Source organism: Bison bison, unplaced genomic scaffold (genome assembly GCF_000754665.1).
Source record: "Bison bison bison isolate TAMUID 2011002044 unplaced genomic scaffold, Bison_UMD1.0 scf7180017864203, whole genome shotgun sequence".
In the NCBI taxonomy this organism is placed as follows: Eukaryota; Metazoa; Chordata; class Mammalia; order Artiodactyla; family Bovidae; genus Bison; species Bison bison.
This window is the reverse complement of record NW_011494775.1, coordinates 2,781,939-2,797,305: the sequence shown is the minus strand read 5'-3', so window position 1 is coordinate 2,797,305 and position 15,367 is coordinate 2,781,939. Positions and strand designations below refer to the sequence as shown.

Here is a 15,367-nt window from a genome sequence, read left to right as displayed (position 1 = left end):
CTCTACTAGTTCAACCTTCAGGGGATAAGGGGACAAGATGGGATAAACATAGAATGGGGCGTGGCCTCCCTGCCCCAGCGGAATCAGAACTCCTGTCAGCCTCCAGGAGCCTGAGCTCTACCCTTTACATAAGCCCTAATGAACACTTTGAGGGGTGACAGGCGGTGGGGCTGCTTATTTTTAACCTGACACCAAGCAGGACAAGGTGTCTCAGCCTCCCCCAGGCAAGCAGACCTGAAGGTGTCTTGTCAGGGGCTCCCCAAGCCCGAGGCTGCTGGGAGCAACTTCTGCAGAGTCCCACCCCTGTTTGGGAGTCTCCAGACGAGCTGCACTGGCCAGTTTTTCATCTCCCGGGCCTCAGTGGGACGGAGGGAGATGCTCTGTGATGGGCAGAGGGGGCCGGCTGTGCTTTCTCAAGTGTGTGAGCTCTTGTCCTTCAGGAATAGCTTTGGACACTAATTGGGGGTTTTTGCCCAGGAAATGTTACTAGGATCTGTCACGTCCTACTAGGAACCATCAGATGGTGACTTGCTGCTTAACCACTGGTTACCCGGAAACCTGGACAGGGCTGCATCTCCCGAGCCCCACATGCTCAGGTTACAAGCATACACTAAAGTCACAGAAATCTAAAGTCACAAGGGACAGAAGCGCAGCGGGCACTTTCAGGTGTGAGTCTAGGGGCTCTTGGGCTCTTCCTCCTCCTCCTCTCTGTCCCTGTGCCCTTCCCAGACTCCATTCCTCTGCCTCCTGTTTCCCTTTTCCAGAACCGCCTCTCTTGCCTGGCTAACTCCAGAGGAGCCAAGGAACTGGGGGGAAGTGAGGGAAGTTGTCAGTGCCTGGAAAATCACTGCACGCCGGCTCCAGGCTGACGGCTCCACAGCCCTCAGTTCCCAGGCCTCTCCAACAGCCTTCCATGAAAGAGATGGCCCTCCCCCCACCCCATGAATCCATGGGGTCCGTTGAATCCTCTCCCCTGGCAGCCACAAGTCCATTCCTGGACTACCATCAACCCCAGATGTGGCAGCCAAAGCCTAACTGGTGCTGCTTGTTGTCCTTCCCAGTTTTCAATTACTTAGTGGAATTTGTTTCCTTTTATCTCCCGAAGGGGCACATTGGAGACTTAGGTTTGATAGGAAAAGGGCATCCCAGGATTTGAAAATGGGGTTGCCGGCTGTTGCTGGTGGAAGGCAGATAGGGAAATTGCATAATGCATCTTAAAATGTTGATTAGCATTTTGAAGTCAATACGTGCAGTCCCTGAAAGTGTTGGTCATTTGTCCCCAGGGTCAGGAGGCTGATGTGCTTTGTGGGAAGAGTAATTTATGTATCCTCCACTGGACACACACACGCCCCATCCTTGGTACTTGTCTGGGGACTTGGGAAATTCTACTGAAGGGATTCAGTCCTCATCTGCAGGCTTTGAGGGCCAGGGATGAACATTTGAGAAAAACTGCAGGTATTCCCTCCATAACAACACACATCACACACAAAGCCAAGCTCCTGATTTGATGGGAACTTCAGGACTGGCAGGTTCTTTGAAATCCATTCAGGGACCTCACATGGCCCCCAGGTGAAAAACTCCTGGAGCGGAGTTTATGTCTGTAGGGTCCCCTGCACACGCAGATAACCCTGGTCCCTGTCGGGTGCCTGTGTATCCTTCGTGCTGAGGGTTTTCTTGCCTGGAAGGCCTGGGTTGGAGTCACATTTCAGGACAGCTTCTCTAGTCTCCCATGTTGGCTGCCAAATGTAACCTTTCTCCCCCGCCACCCCACCCCTTAGAAACGGGGCAGATTGAGCAAAACTGGGCCTGTTATTCCTTATGGCAACAATTAGTTGGGCTGGGTGTCCACACCCACTTGAGGTAGGCTGTGCCTGTCTGGGTTGTCATGGCCTCTCCCTGATACCTCAATGCTGGAACTATTTCAGTTCTGTCTATCACCCCATTTGGTCTGCATTGTTCTTAGAGCAGGATGAAGTAAACAATTTATCTCTGAAGATATACTGCATATCACAGAACACAAGCCTGTCATACGTATACATATAGGAAACATTCATAGTCACACATGTATACACACACCCTGGATATCTGCAAGGCATCTGAATTTGAGACCTTGATCCTCTTCCTCTTCATAGGGTTGTTGTGAGGGTTCAGTGGACAGATGCCTGCAGAGTCCTCAGCACAGTGCTTGGTATGCAGCAAGTGCTCACTTGATACAACCAGCTGATGTTATAGTAAGTGATCCTTCCCGCCCAGCGGCATCTTCTCCAGCCAGCTCAGACTGGGCATTGCTCAGGACCGGGGCGCCCTCTGGTGGCTGCTGTCTCTACTCACACTTCAGACCCCTTTAGAAAGATCTGGGCTCCTTTCTCACAGCTGCCCTCCCCTGCCGCTCAAGGGGAAAGGGTGAGACGTAGGGTGGGGGAAATCGTTTCACTTTCCTCATCATTTCCTTTGTCTCCTTCCTGACCTTGGCGAGCTTGGGGGTCACTAGGTCTGGGGACAGGAAGAGATGCTTGGAGGTGGGGGTTCCTGGCTGCATGACTCCCCTGGGATTGCCCCCCTCTCACCTGCTCATTCTCCTCCCAGGGCAGCCCGGCTCTGTGGACGCCCAAGGCCACCTCCAGAGAGGACGCCAGACAACGGGAGGGCAGTGCATCCACAGAGTCTCCCCGGGCTATTATGAGGTAATTTTATTTCTTTCCATTTCAGGTAAAAATAGTAAATACAAGATAATTTTCATAAAGGTAAAAATACATCATTTGGATTTTGTTGTTGTTCTCTGAACAGTGCTACCTACAGTACAATTTTTGATTTAGGATTTTTAAACCTTTTTTTTTTTTAATATAAACAAATAGAACTGTTTTGCTAGTAGGCTATCTGTGTTCTCATCTGGCACTTAAGAATAGATCACAGGTCACCGCCCGGTTCTTCTGGGTGTGTGTGGGTGGCAGGGAGGGAGTGAGCAGGGGTGTGTGGGGTGAGGTGGTTTGTCTTCCTGCACGCAGACAGCACGGAGGTCTGTGTGCGGTGGGAGGGCACGAGTGTGCACCCAAGATGGCCTTTTCCTGTGCTGGCCACTGGGACATATGTCCCTATGACTGGACCGAAGGTGTCCCCACGTGTCAGGGGGCCACTTCCTCCCTTCCTCCTGTGGTCGAGTTTCTCACCCAACAGCCTAGATTCACAATCATCCTGGGTCCAGGCAGGACACTGGGCTGCAGATGCCAGCAAGGCTGGTCAGGACGGAGCCAGTGGGTCCCCTTAGAGTCCTAGAGGAGTGGGCCAGGACCCCTTCCCACCGGGGCTGGTGGCCAGGGCATCCCACCTGGCCTTGGAATGCTGGTAGAAGTCACAGGTGCCGGTGGTGCAGGCTGCTAAATGTCTTTGCCCTTGTTTACCCGCAGGTGGTCTTTGTTTAAGTTCTTCCCGAACTTCTCACTGAGCTGTTGGATAAGGTCGGCCAGCTCTCCGGTAGCTTGAGATTTCTCTTCCAGGAGCTCATAGCGCAGGCTGGAGATGTCTTGCTTGATTTCCTTCAGTTCACCTGCAAGGACAGAGGAGATTTCGGTGAGTATGAGCCTGCAGAAGGGACTCAACCTAGAGGCATTTGAGGCATGCCTTCTTCCAGCAGAATGTCAGGCTACTGATCCAGCCCCGGCAGGGTGGAGGTGAGGGGATTGGAGGTCTGTTTCGACCTAACTCTCACACTGCCCCTCCCACTAAAGGACACATTCGTCTGCTGAAGACCCTTCTTCTCCCATTCCCGGTCAAGCTCTCCCTGAAGGGGTTGAGGTAGACAGAGGAATCAAGACCAGGTTGAACTGCTTGCACCTGTGTTATCATCACAGAACGTTGGTCTTGGAGCCATTAAAGGCAGATTTCAAGACTCCGAGTGGCACCCTTGTTAATTTTAACATTTCTTCCTCATCATGCTTCGTGTTTTGTTTTGTCATCGTTATTTGCAGGGAAGAGGAACTCCTAGGCATCTGAGGCGATCAGCTCAGCTGATCAGTGGATGTGGCTATGGAGCCAGGCAGCCTCGCAGGAGCAGGGTCTGCCCAGACCACGCAAGCTGCGTGCCTCACTGGTGCACCATGGCAGGCCTGCCGCCTTCTCCTTCCATGGCAAGGGACCACCAGGTGGGGTTTTCCACTCATTTCCACAGTGAGCCACGTGGTTAAAAGTCCACACGGGCCTGGGCTGTGGGAACCTTCTTCTTAACCACAAAGTGGGGTCGAGAGGTTCTTGCCTGGTTTGGAAGATACTGGACTTGAACCTTGACTCAAGTGGGAGTCCACTGCCGGGGACACATTAACCATACCTGTTTTCCAAGTATCCCTGACACACAGAAGAGGCAGCAGTCTTAAAGCTATAGTCTGGCCAGTTTTGACAAAGGGGTGCATCTCTTGTTTTCATGGGGGCTTCACTGAGCCCTAGTTCCATGCTGCCATTCCCATGGCATGAAACCTGGACAGCCCCACCTTCTATCATCAGTTACATTCTTGTCAGTCACATCACACTCTTCAAAGGGCTGGCTGCCATGGTACCCGGCTGTGTTGTATTTAAGACCCAACAGTAGGGTGGGCAGATGGGCTGCTACTCAACTCTTAGACAGGGTCAGCCCAGGGGTCGTTTGGCCATTGCTGACCTTGAGGCTGCACAGTGATGTTCCAGGATGAAGCGGAGGGTCTCTAAATGACTAGGCTCCTTCCAGAGGCTCCTGGTACCTTCACTCTTGGAAGATAGCAAATATTTGTCCCAGGTGTCTCATGAAGATTAATTACCTGGTGTATGGTAATTCGCTTTTCACTTAAGAGCTGCTTAAAATAGACTGGAGAATAACCCAAACAGTGAAAATAATGTAGTTGGCAAACTTCAGTTTGCGTCAGAATGAATGCCTGGTATGAGAATGCCTGGTACTGTATCGCAGGCAGACCCTCAGGCCATGCTGATTTATTAGATCTGGGGAGGAGGGGGGTTCTGGATCCGCTTTTATAGCAAGCACTTCTGAGGGTGTGGAAGGAATTCTTTGAGAAACTGCTGGTTGATAGCTTCTGAGAGCCAGGATGTGAGATAGGATGGAGCCAGCCAGAACAGGGGCTGTCTACGGCTGTCTGTCTGTGCGCTCTGGGCATGAGGAGCTCACGGCCGTCCTGAGCTCAAGGGATAGGAGGCAACTCGTGTCAGTCATGACTGGGGAGGCAGAACCATTCTGTGAGCAGGGCTCCATGTCCTGGTGCTGGTGCTGAGGTGGAGGGCTCTGTGGTCAGAGCTAAGGGCAGCCCCAGCTGACAACCAGCCAGGGGACAGAGACCCCAGTCCTGCAACTGTGTTCCCCTGCATTCTGCCACCACCTCCAGTGAGGCCCTCCAGGGTCTCCAGCCAGGGACTGAGCCCTGCCGCCGATACCTTGACTTTGCAGGCCCAGCGAGCCCACATCTGGCTTCTGCCTTCCAGGAAGCAGATCTAGTCGCTTACCTTCATTGACTTCATCATTTTCTCTGTCCACCTGGGCCTTCAGGACATATCTTTTTATGAGCCGTTTCATGATTTTCTGAAACATGAACACAGGGAGGGATCAAACCAGCCCAGCCAAGCACAGAAGCAGCTTGCATCCTGTAGGCGTGACTTCTCCCTCTGGCAGAGTGCCTGGCAGAGTTGGGGGACCCTCCCTTGCCTGATGCCTCACTCTTGAGAAGTGACCTGCCTAATGGGGAGGTTCCAGTCTCTCTGGATTCAGTAGCACCTGAGCCGGGATGTAAGAATGGGATACTTGCAGTGGCAGGAGGTCCAGCCACAAAGAGAGACAGAAACACTTGAGATCCATGTGCACTGTTTGAGGGTCCTCAGCCTGACTTTTCCCTGCCCCTTGTGACCTTAGCCCACCACGCCGTCTTCTCTGGGCCTGATTTCAACAACCGATGCAAACTGGGGAAGTAAGAAAGTCCTCGCAGGCTGGCCCAGGTAGAACTGTCTCCCATGGAGCTGCTATGCAGGAGAAGAGGTCCACTGAGCCCAGTCAGGAACAGGCATGGAGGACCAGTCCACTGTACTTTGGAAAATTCCTACCAGAGGCAGAGAGAGATACAGCCGAGCCTTGGGAGGTTTTGCCAAGATCCCGCTTCCCTGAAACCTCACCACCCACCCAACACTGTCGGGAGTCACGCTGGAGGTCCTACTTATTATGCAGATACCAGATCCTTTCAGCAAAGGAGGCAGGAACAGACACTGAAGAGCCACCAAGAATAGAGCTAAGTGTAAGAAAGACCGCAGGAGGTGAACTTTAGATTCTGCCAGCTAGTCTGTCCTGGGTTACTGTGAAATTGCAGGATTTAAAAATACCCTTGTGGCCAACCCGTCTGAATCTGTAGGAGCCTAGCAGCACCGCAGAGGGGGATTCCCAGCTCCTCAGCATCCCTTCCGCTCACCTGCTCACCCTGAGGACCGAGGGGACAGAACTGGCATTTGCTAGGTTGAAGGGCCCTGAATTCTGTCCTCAGCTTTGCTGTGTGAGGTCAAGCAGGTGGTTACATCCTCTCTGACTACATGGGCTCAGGTAAAAGCTTCTTGCAAGTAAAAGAGAAGTGAGCTTCCAGGATGCAGAGAGCTGGAGGATTGAACACATTAGTATTATCACCGACTGGTGGTGCCACAGAGCCTCTAATGGTAGTGATCTTGCCAAGGGGGCATCTCCAGCTGTGACCCCATGGTTCACTCGACCCCAGGAAAGGCTGTTCATACTGAGCTCTGAGAGCTCATGGGGCCCCCCACTGGAGGTCTGCTGGGCGCTGTGGTTTGAGTCAGCCCCTAATTTCAGGCTGCACAGTTAAGCAGTGAATTGCCTTCACGCTGCTCCTTCTCTGAGAGGCCTGGGTCTTGTCCTGATGGTGGTTAAACTGCAATGCTAGATTGCTCACTGACCCTCTTGTAGTCAATGAGGCAGGTTACCTGAGTTTTAAGAATCTGTGCCTTTAGTGGGAGTCAGTGATGCTCTTTTCACTTTGAATTGGAGCAACAGAGACAAAATAAACTTTGTCCTGAGCCAAGTTCTCATAGGGGGATAAAACCAACAAACCAGATACCCAAGTATCTAACACTCGAACTGAATAAGGAATTCAGAAATATTCTACTGTGGACTTTCAGGCTTACGCAAGACTGGGGGATCTATCCATAATTAAAGTTTGCTGTCATTTTAAAGAAAAAACCTCAAGAACTCGAGACCCTTCCATTTCTGAATCTATCAGTTACAGAGACTATATATTTACAGTGTAAGATTATAAGCCAGAGATGGAAATGAAGAGCCCCCTTTTCTGGGATGTAGCTGAGTGGATGCGTTCGTAGCTATGACAGTCACCACCCTCCTGCTGGGATGTAGCTGAGTGGACGCGTTCGTAGCTATGACGGTCACCTCCCTCCCGTTTCCTGTGCACACTCTGTTTTAGTGCAATGTGAGTAGTCTGATCATTTAAAAATTTCATAGTATGTATTTATTATAAACACAAATGTATTGAGTCTTTCTGCAGTCCAGAAGCTGTGTTGGCCTCTTTGACAAAATGATCTCATGGAACCCTCCCAGAAACCAGAGGAGATGGGGGTTATCATTTCTTTGTACAGAGGAGGTCACGAGGCTCAGAGAGGGAGGTGACTTCTCCAAGCTCATACAGCTGCGAAGTGGCAGATCTGGGATTTACCAAAATGGAAACCAAAGTTGGGGCTTTGTTCAAGCTTCAGGAAAAGTCTAAGTGCATAGTGGTTTCAGAGAGGAGATGCAGGAGACAGGCTCCCATTGGTCACAGGGGGTTTGGACCGCTTCTAGGTTCCAGTTTATCCTTTAACAAGGATAAACAAGGATCCTTTAACAGAATCTTTTGAGCAAGAAGAGGCCTCAGCTAGTTTTTGGAGAATGGATCGCTATCCCGCAGAAGATAGTGACTGGTAAAGCATCGTCCTGAATGCCCGCGGCCCACGCATGAACCCTGGCAGACCTGGTCTGAACTGTGGTTTCTGCAGACCTGCAGCTCCAAGGGGAGAACAGCAAGGGTTTGCTTCTAAGCCTCTCGTTACAGACGGGGATGTTAGAGGTTTAACATGGAAGCAGGATCACGTGAGCATGGCAGACATGCCCAGACCCTTTAACCTTCCTCTGCTGCCCAGTTCACTCCAGGAGTGACAGGCACCTTCAGGGACAACAGTGTGACTGCCTTTCAGGTGCTTAGAGACGTCATGCCCTGATGAGGACCTAGCCTCCCCATACGCATGTTAGACAACCTGGGTTCTGCAGGAGTCTCATCTCCAGGAAGTCTGCAATGGTTAGAAAAATGCCCAAAGTTCTTTTTAACATGGCTGCTACAGAGGATCTCTGTCTGCAGAAAAGATGGACGTCAGAAGTCTGCCCTCCTTCACTATGTGGGGGAAAAACTCTGTCATGAGTTTCTGCTCCCTCCTGCTTACCTTCCATGGAGTTTTCACTTCGCAGAGATAATAAACCTTCCCCACAGTAAAATGTCCCTGTCGATGCAGCTTGACCTGCTCTGCCCTGATGCATTTAGCAAGGACTGGAGATGACTGTATTTAGCAACCTTACTCAGGCAAAATAACTAATACTGAGGTACCTAGTGGATAAGAATGGTTGTGACATCGAGGCCCACGTCCAGGAAGGGAGCCCCATAGTTCTCTGGCCCAGAGTCTGAGAGCCAGGTGACCTCTTGGCCGCTGCTGGTGTTCAGGGAGTGGGAGGGACCGCTCTGTGCAGCCAGGGAAGCTGAGGACAGAGCCAAGGAAGAGGACATGCGTGCAGGAGGTGTCAACCAGCAGCAGCCAGAGAGAAGTAATGCTGCGGCCCAGGAGCAGAGGAGTTGAGGAACATTGGGAAGAGAGTGGACAAAATGGATCGCAGGACAGGTCATGTGTTAAACTGGGGTTTAGGAGACCCCAGGAGACAAGAACTCAGCATTGGCAAGCTGTCTAACCTGTTGGCTTTGATCTCTGCAGAAAAGGTCATCTAGAAGGCAAGAAGGAGGATGCCCACTGGGTTTCAGGGGAAGGGATTACATCATAAAGAATTATTTCAGTGATGGACTGTGCCTGGATTTTTCAGTTTGGTTGGGACACGGTTTATTTGCTTTGCCCCGAAGGAGATGCATCCTCAGAGAGTGAGGATATGAAGTTTGTACATACCCCAACAAGGGGACGCATGTTGATCAGATCAAATGTAGCTATGATAGGAAACACAGTTTGGCCATTTTGCTGGCATCATGGTTTTGTTCCATTGTTTGGGCTTATGTCCACAGAACCCAGATTGGGAAAAAAAATTACAAAAGCAAAGAACCAATTTTGTGACAAATAATTCAGACCCCTGGAAATCTGGAGGAACTGTCTTCCCTTATAACGGAGAACCCTGAAAAGCTGAAGTGATGGGAAGCTTAAACATCCAACATCTTGGACTGAAAGGAGATCAAACTGGTCAATCCTAAAGGAAATCAATCCTGACTATTCATTAGAAGGACTGATGCTGAAGCTGAAGCTCCAGTACTTTGGCCAACTGATGCGAAGAACTGACTTATTTGAAAAGGTCCTGGTGCTGGGAAAGACTGAATGCAGAAGAAGGGGACGGCAGAGGACGAGATGGTTGGGTGGCATCACTGACTCAATGGACATGAGTTTGAGCAAGCTCTGGGAGATGGTGAAGGACAGGGAAGCCTGGCATGCTGCAGTCCGTGCGGTCGCAAAGAGTCAGACATGACCGAGTGACTGAATAACAAATGCTAAGTTTGAGCAACCAAGCAGATCTACTAGAGACACAAGGGAAACGAGCTTAACAACTATGCTATCAACAACAGGGCTTTTATCTTATTGGGATTGCTCCAGAATGTCTCAGCACCTCGACAGTGAGAGGCTGACAGCATATGTGCTCCATGAAAAGGAGGCTCTGGGTGAAGCCTGCACGGTGAGAAAGAGGGAGTGAATTGGGCTTCTCACAATTTCTTGGCACTTTTGAAAGATGCTTTGGGAGGAAAGCAGTGCAGCGTGGAAGGCCACCAGTGGGCTCAAGCAAAAGGCTGAGCCATTTTTAGATCCCTGCCCAAATGCTTCCTTCTGTGATGGTTGCTGCCCCGTGATAGCAAAAGCGTCTTCTGTTCCTCGCTTCCTTCCCCCAGGCCCAGATAGACCTCTTCCCCGGCACTGTCAGACACAGACAAGGCAGGTTCCAGGGAGGCCTGGGTGTGACTCTACAAAGAGGACTAAGGGGCTCTTGCCCGGGCTGTGTGGCGTAGTGCAGACAGATCTCACTTCAACCCACCGGGTGACTGAGTTCCCTTGTGTGTTCAGTGGGGTTACAGGTCCTTCCTCTCTCACAGGCACGTGTGAAATTATACATACCCTCGTGTCTAGTCTGCTCCCAGCTGTCCGTTTGTGCTGGCTCAGGGTTTACTCCTATTTGAGCAGATGTTGGCTCAGGAAGATGCCCAGACCTGACCTTAAAGGGCTGAGCAAAATGCAAATGTACAAATGCAAGATGGTCTCTGCTCCGTCTGCTGTCCTCTCAGCCCACTCCCTCTGATGCCTATGGGCTCAGTTTTTCTGTCTCTCAGCTTCTCTGTCTTCTTTTGGGTGACAACGATCTGAGTAAGTTGCCCTAGGCTTTTCTTGGTGGATTCGAAAGATACAGGGTGGGCCTGCTTTCCCAGACTGCCTGAAGCTGCAAACCGGCTAATCCGCATAATCACAGCAGGAAGCTCTGGGGGAGTCAAGGTTGCAGGGACCCAGCCAGTAATGATGGAAGACAGAATAGGGATTGCCCAAGACCACTGTGGAGCACGGTCTCCTTCACAAAGGATTCATCTGGCTGTAGGTCGCTGACCACAGCGGCTGTCTTCTCTGATTGCAGCTGCTAATTGTGCTCAAAACCCAGGAGACATCTGGCCCTAATCCACTTTGGTTTTTTATCTTTTCCGTGGCACAGATAATCTCTACTTCTCTCTAAGAAGCAAAGAAATATAAATCCTTCCCCTGACTGAAGGATTTGTTCTATAAAATAAACTCAAAGCTGATCACACTGGGCAGGGCCAATTTAGCACACAATTAAATCAATGCAAGATTTGCCCTTTGCCAATTTTTTAGCCCATGTCATCCGATAAAACTATAAGTACTACGAGGGATGAGCCATTTCTTAATTGTACACTTAACTCCTCCTAACTGCAGAGTTAGCTTCTGAAATACGGATGGAGATTCAATTAGAGACCTGGGTCTGGAAGATGCTGAGTCTGTAATGGCTCCCTCGGGGATGCTGGCACCAGGGACATATCACCTTGGCCCCAAGGAACACTCAGGACAGCGTCAGATTTACATCTGATAGGAAATGGTCAGCGTGGATAAAACCGCTGGTCATTGGGGGCGGGAAAGCAGGAGGATGGCCTGCACTTTTATAATCAATAACCTGTAGTGACCATTTGACTGATTCAAACTGATACAGAGATTGCATTAATTTCTAAAGCAAAGCAAGATCTGCAAGCATAAAAGACCTAATTTTTATAATGACCGTGTGCAGGCTGGCAGTCTAAGGTCAAGTGCCTACTGAAGACATCGATACCCACCTGGGAGCCCTATTGGGTGCCTGCCTCTCCCCACCCCATTCCTGTTGGTTTGCATCATTTCCCTTTGGCAATGCATCCAGAACGTATCCTGAGTCAGTCAGCTTTTGTCCATCACCCTCCTCGCGTTTCAAGTCACCAGTCCTGTGTGCCTGGACTGTATCTTCCTCCCTGGTCTCCCTGCTTCCACTCTTGTCCGCACTGGTCTCGTCTCATTATAGCAGGTAGTCTTCTTAAAGCATAAATAAAATAGAATCATCTTCTCCCTTCCCCAAGTTAACCTCCTTCCACTGCCTTTCTAGATACCTCAGAGTAAAATCCACACCCTGACCTTGCTTCAGTTCGGATTTGAATTCTGACCGCCTCACCTTCCCCTCCCCCACTGCTCATTGAGCTCCAGCAGCTCTGGACCTCCCAGGCATCTGCCCTCTGGCCTTGGCTTAAGGCTTTTCCTCTGCCTGAAAGGCCCCATGTGGTTGCCTCCTCATCTACGAGGTCTTAGCTAGCTGTCCTCTCCTTAAAGACACAACTTCTGATAACCGTATGGAAGCAGGGGCTCCCTGGTTTTCTCCACTTTTGCACCTGAGTTTTTTCATGTTGGCACTTTGATCAATTTGAAGTTACATATTTAATTGCATGTTTGCTGATCCATAGTGTCTCTCCCTCTATGTCTGGAAGTGCCACTAAGATAGGAACCTTGTCTGTATCCCCAGGAAGCAGCGCGGTGCCTGGCATATAAATAAATGTTGACTGCAGGAAGGAATGAAGTTGTGTCTAGGGGGACTGACACAGCTCTGTGACCATATTTGTGTCTTAACGGAGTCCACTTCTGCCTATACCTGGGAAAGCGGTGGTTACCTGGTATCTGGTGGGCTTGCTGTAAGTGTTATTTGCTGTCAGGTTTTCAGAATTCCTCATGCCAGCCTGGTATCGAGTCTTCTGGGAAAACAGAAAATACAAAATACATAGTATGTGATACATATTACGTGAAACTTAATACATACCTACATGGTAAGACTTGAATAGCACCTGCATAGGGGACCACCTCTAAAATGAGGGCCCTCAGGAGGTCCCTCTACCCACTGTGGCTTGGCTTCCTGGAACATATTTCCTGGGGACTCTGGCTCTGCAGGTTGTCAGTGGATTACAGAATTATGGTTTGGTCAGCTTTGTTTGGAGAGCACTCAGAGTGATTGCCCAGAGATTGTTAATATGCTAACAATTGAGGATCTCCAGGAGGGGGAGATAATGGACGGGGAGCCTCCCTTCCCAGGCATCCCAAAGTACAATCCAGCTACTTTCTGGGGAGAGCTATCTGCTTTCGAGTCCACTAAGGAGTCCCTCCGTGGGGTCCCAACTCAGTCCAACAGAAGTGGGGCACTAAGGCCGGTAGCGGCCCCTGCTGGTGCTGCAGCTGTGCTGAAGTGCCAGCTGATTCTGAAAAGCATGGGGTCCCTCCTCAGAGCTCCTGATTTGCCTGGTTTCAGGGGCATCCTGTGAATCAAAGACACACAGCTCCCCTCTCCCCCATCTGCTGCCCCTCCAGCCCCTTAAGTCCCACGCTACCTACCCTGAATTTAGAATTCAGCATGCCCATTTCAAGGTCATTTTCACAGCTTTTGGCCTTAGATTTGCAGAGTTTTATGAGGCACATCTTGATTCTCATTATGAGATAATAAAATGATTTAGGACTTGGCACTAGATTAAAAGGAGCAGGTAGAGTTCTTCCTTCATCAAAATAAGACAGCCAGAGCTTCGCTCGGGCAAACTTCCACTCCACGTCTGCATCCTCCTGCAGGGCCAGGAAAACAATAGCACAGCATCAGAGGCCGCGCCCTCCAGCAGGCTCATCCCATCAGCCACAGAGGGGGACCCTGCGGGGGCATTTAAATGTTCTAGGAGCCATATTATAAAAAGTAAAATGAAACAAGTGAAATTAATTTCAGTGATGTATTTTACTTAATGCAGTAGACCCAAAATGTTATCATTTCAGCATGTAATCATTATAGAAATGATTCATAAGATAGTTTGCATTTTCTTTGCATACCAAGTCTTCAAAATTGGCGTGTGGTCTATACTCACAGCACATCTCGGTTTGGACTGGCCACATTTTGAGTGCTTAGTACATGTGTTTCGTGGCTACCATATCAGACACCACCATGTATTTCCTACTAGAAAGTGGATTTGAGTGCTGCCAACAATGTTAAGAGGTCTAGCATAAGTCTAGAGAGCCAAAGAATTGATGCTTTTGAACTACGGTGCAGGAGAAGACTCTTGAGAGTCCTTTGGACAGCAAGGAGATCAAACCAGTCAATCCTAATGGAAATCAACCCTGAATACTCATTGGAAGAACTGATGCTGAAGCTGAACCTCCAGTACTTTGGCCACTTGATGCAAACAGCTAACTCACTGGAAAAGACCTTGATGCTGGGAAAGATTGAAGGTGAAAGGAGAAGGGGGCAACAGAGGATGAGATGGTTGGATGGCATCACCACTTCAATGGACTTGAACTTGGGCAGACTCCAGGAGATAGCGAGGGACAGGGAGGCCTGGCGTGCTGCAGTCCATGGGGTTGCGAAGAGTCAGATATGACTTAGCGACTGAACAACAGCAACAGCTAGCGTATGCAATTCAAGGGAGCAAACCTGAATGTAGCTGGCAAGAGTCTGCTCTTCCCTGGTGGTGGCGGTAGATTTAAAGCCCAGATCTGTTACTTTGGACTTGGTGTCAATGCCAGAATGCTGATTGGGCCCCCTGAGAGGCAGCAGGGGTGTGTTCTCTATAGGTGGCCAGGCTCCATGGGCCCCTGTCCTAAGAGGGCCGTCTGAGGCCAGGGGTTTGGAATCAACTGGACTGTTACCAGCTGTGTGATGTAGGTAGTGGCCTCGGGCTTCTTCCTCTGCTCATGATGATCACACTGCTGGCTTCCCATGACCCTGGGGTTGGCATTGATTACGTGTTCCATGAGCAGTGGGTTTCTCTCCCCAAGGCACTGGCTACACTTCAAGGGGCTGTGAGCCCATCCGGGTCCCAGGAGAGCATAAGGTCACCACCAGCGAGCTTGACCAATTTGTCTGCTTTTGCAGAGACCCCATCAGCACCTAGCCTGGTCTATGGGGACATGCTCTACAGGCCTTTTAGACTGGAAGCTCTGTGAGGGCAGGGTCATTTCTGATCTCTGCCATACAACAGAGAGGTGTAGGCGGGACTCCCAACCTGAGAAGAAGGGTGATGTGGTGGTGGGAGCACAGGCTCCCGAGCCTGCCTGAGTTCATATCCTGCCTCTGTTCCTCACTAGCTGGGTCACCATAGCAGGAGACTTAACTTCTCTGGGCCTCAATTTCCTCATCTATAAAATGAGGACAGTAACACCTACTTCACAGGCTGTTGTGGAAATTAAAGAAGTTAATGCATGAAAACAATGTCGGATATTAATACTTAAATTAAAAGATGCTTACTCCTTGAAAGAAAAGTTATGACCAACCTAGATAGCATATTGAAAAGCAGAGACATTACTTTGCCAACAAAGGTCCATCTAGTCAAGGCTATGGTTTTTCCTGTGGTCATGTATGGATGTGAGAGTTGGACTGTGACGAAAGCTGAGCGCCGAAGAATTGATGCTTTTGAACTGTGGTGTTGGAGAAGACTCTTGAGAGTCCCTTGGACTGCAAGGAGATCCAACCAGTCCATTCTGAAGGAGATCAGCCCTGGGGTTTCTTTGGAAGGAATGATGCTGAAGCTGAAACTCCAGTACTTTGGCCACCTCATGCGAAGAG

At 50.1% G+C, this 15,367-nt stretch overlaps 1 protein-coding gene across 1 annotated transcript in view; it reads right to left on the bottom strand.

Moving 5' to 3' along the window:
• Positions 1–3,248: 3,248 nt before the first annotated feature.
• TRPC7 (transient receptor potential cation channel, subfamily C, member 7) overlaps positions 3,249–15,367 on the bottom strand; it is a 151,245-nt gene continuing 139,126 nt past the window's right edge. The window contains exons 9-12 of the mRNA XM_010844477.1: positions 13,162–13,383; positions 12,450–12,530; positions 5,479–5,554; positions 3,249–3,544 (exon numbers count right to left, since the gene is read on the bottom strand). Coding sequence (XP_010842779.1) covers positions 3,375–3,544; positions 5,479–5,554; positions 12,450–12,530; positions 13,162–13,383 — 549 coding nt within the window. The 3' untranslated portion in view covers positions 3,249–3,374. The remainder of the gene's footprint in view (positions 3,545–5,478; positions 5,555–12,449; positions 12,531–13,161; positions 13,384–15,367) is intronic.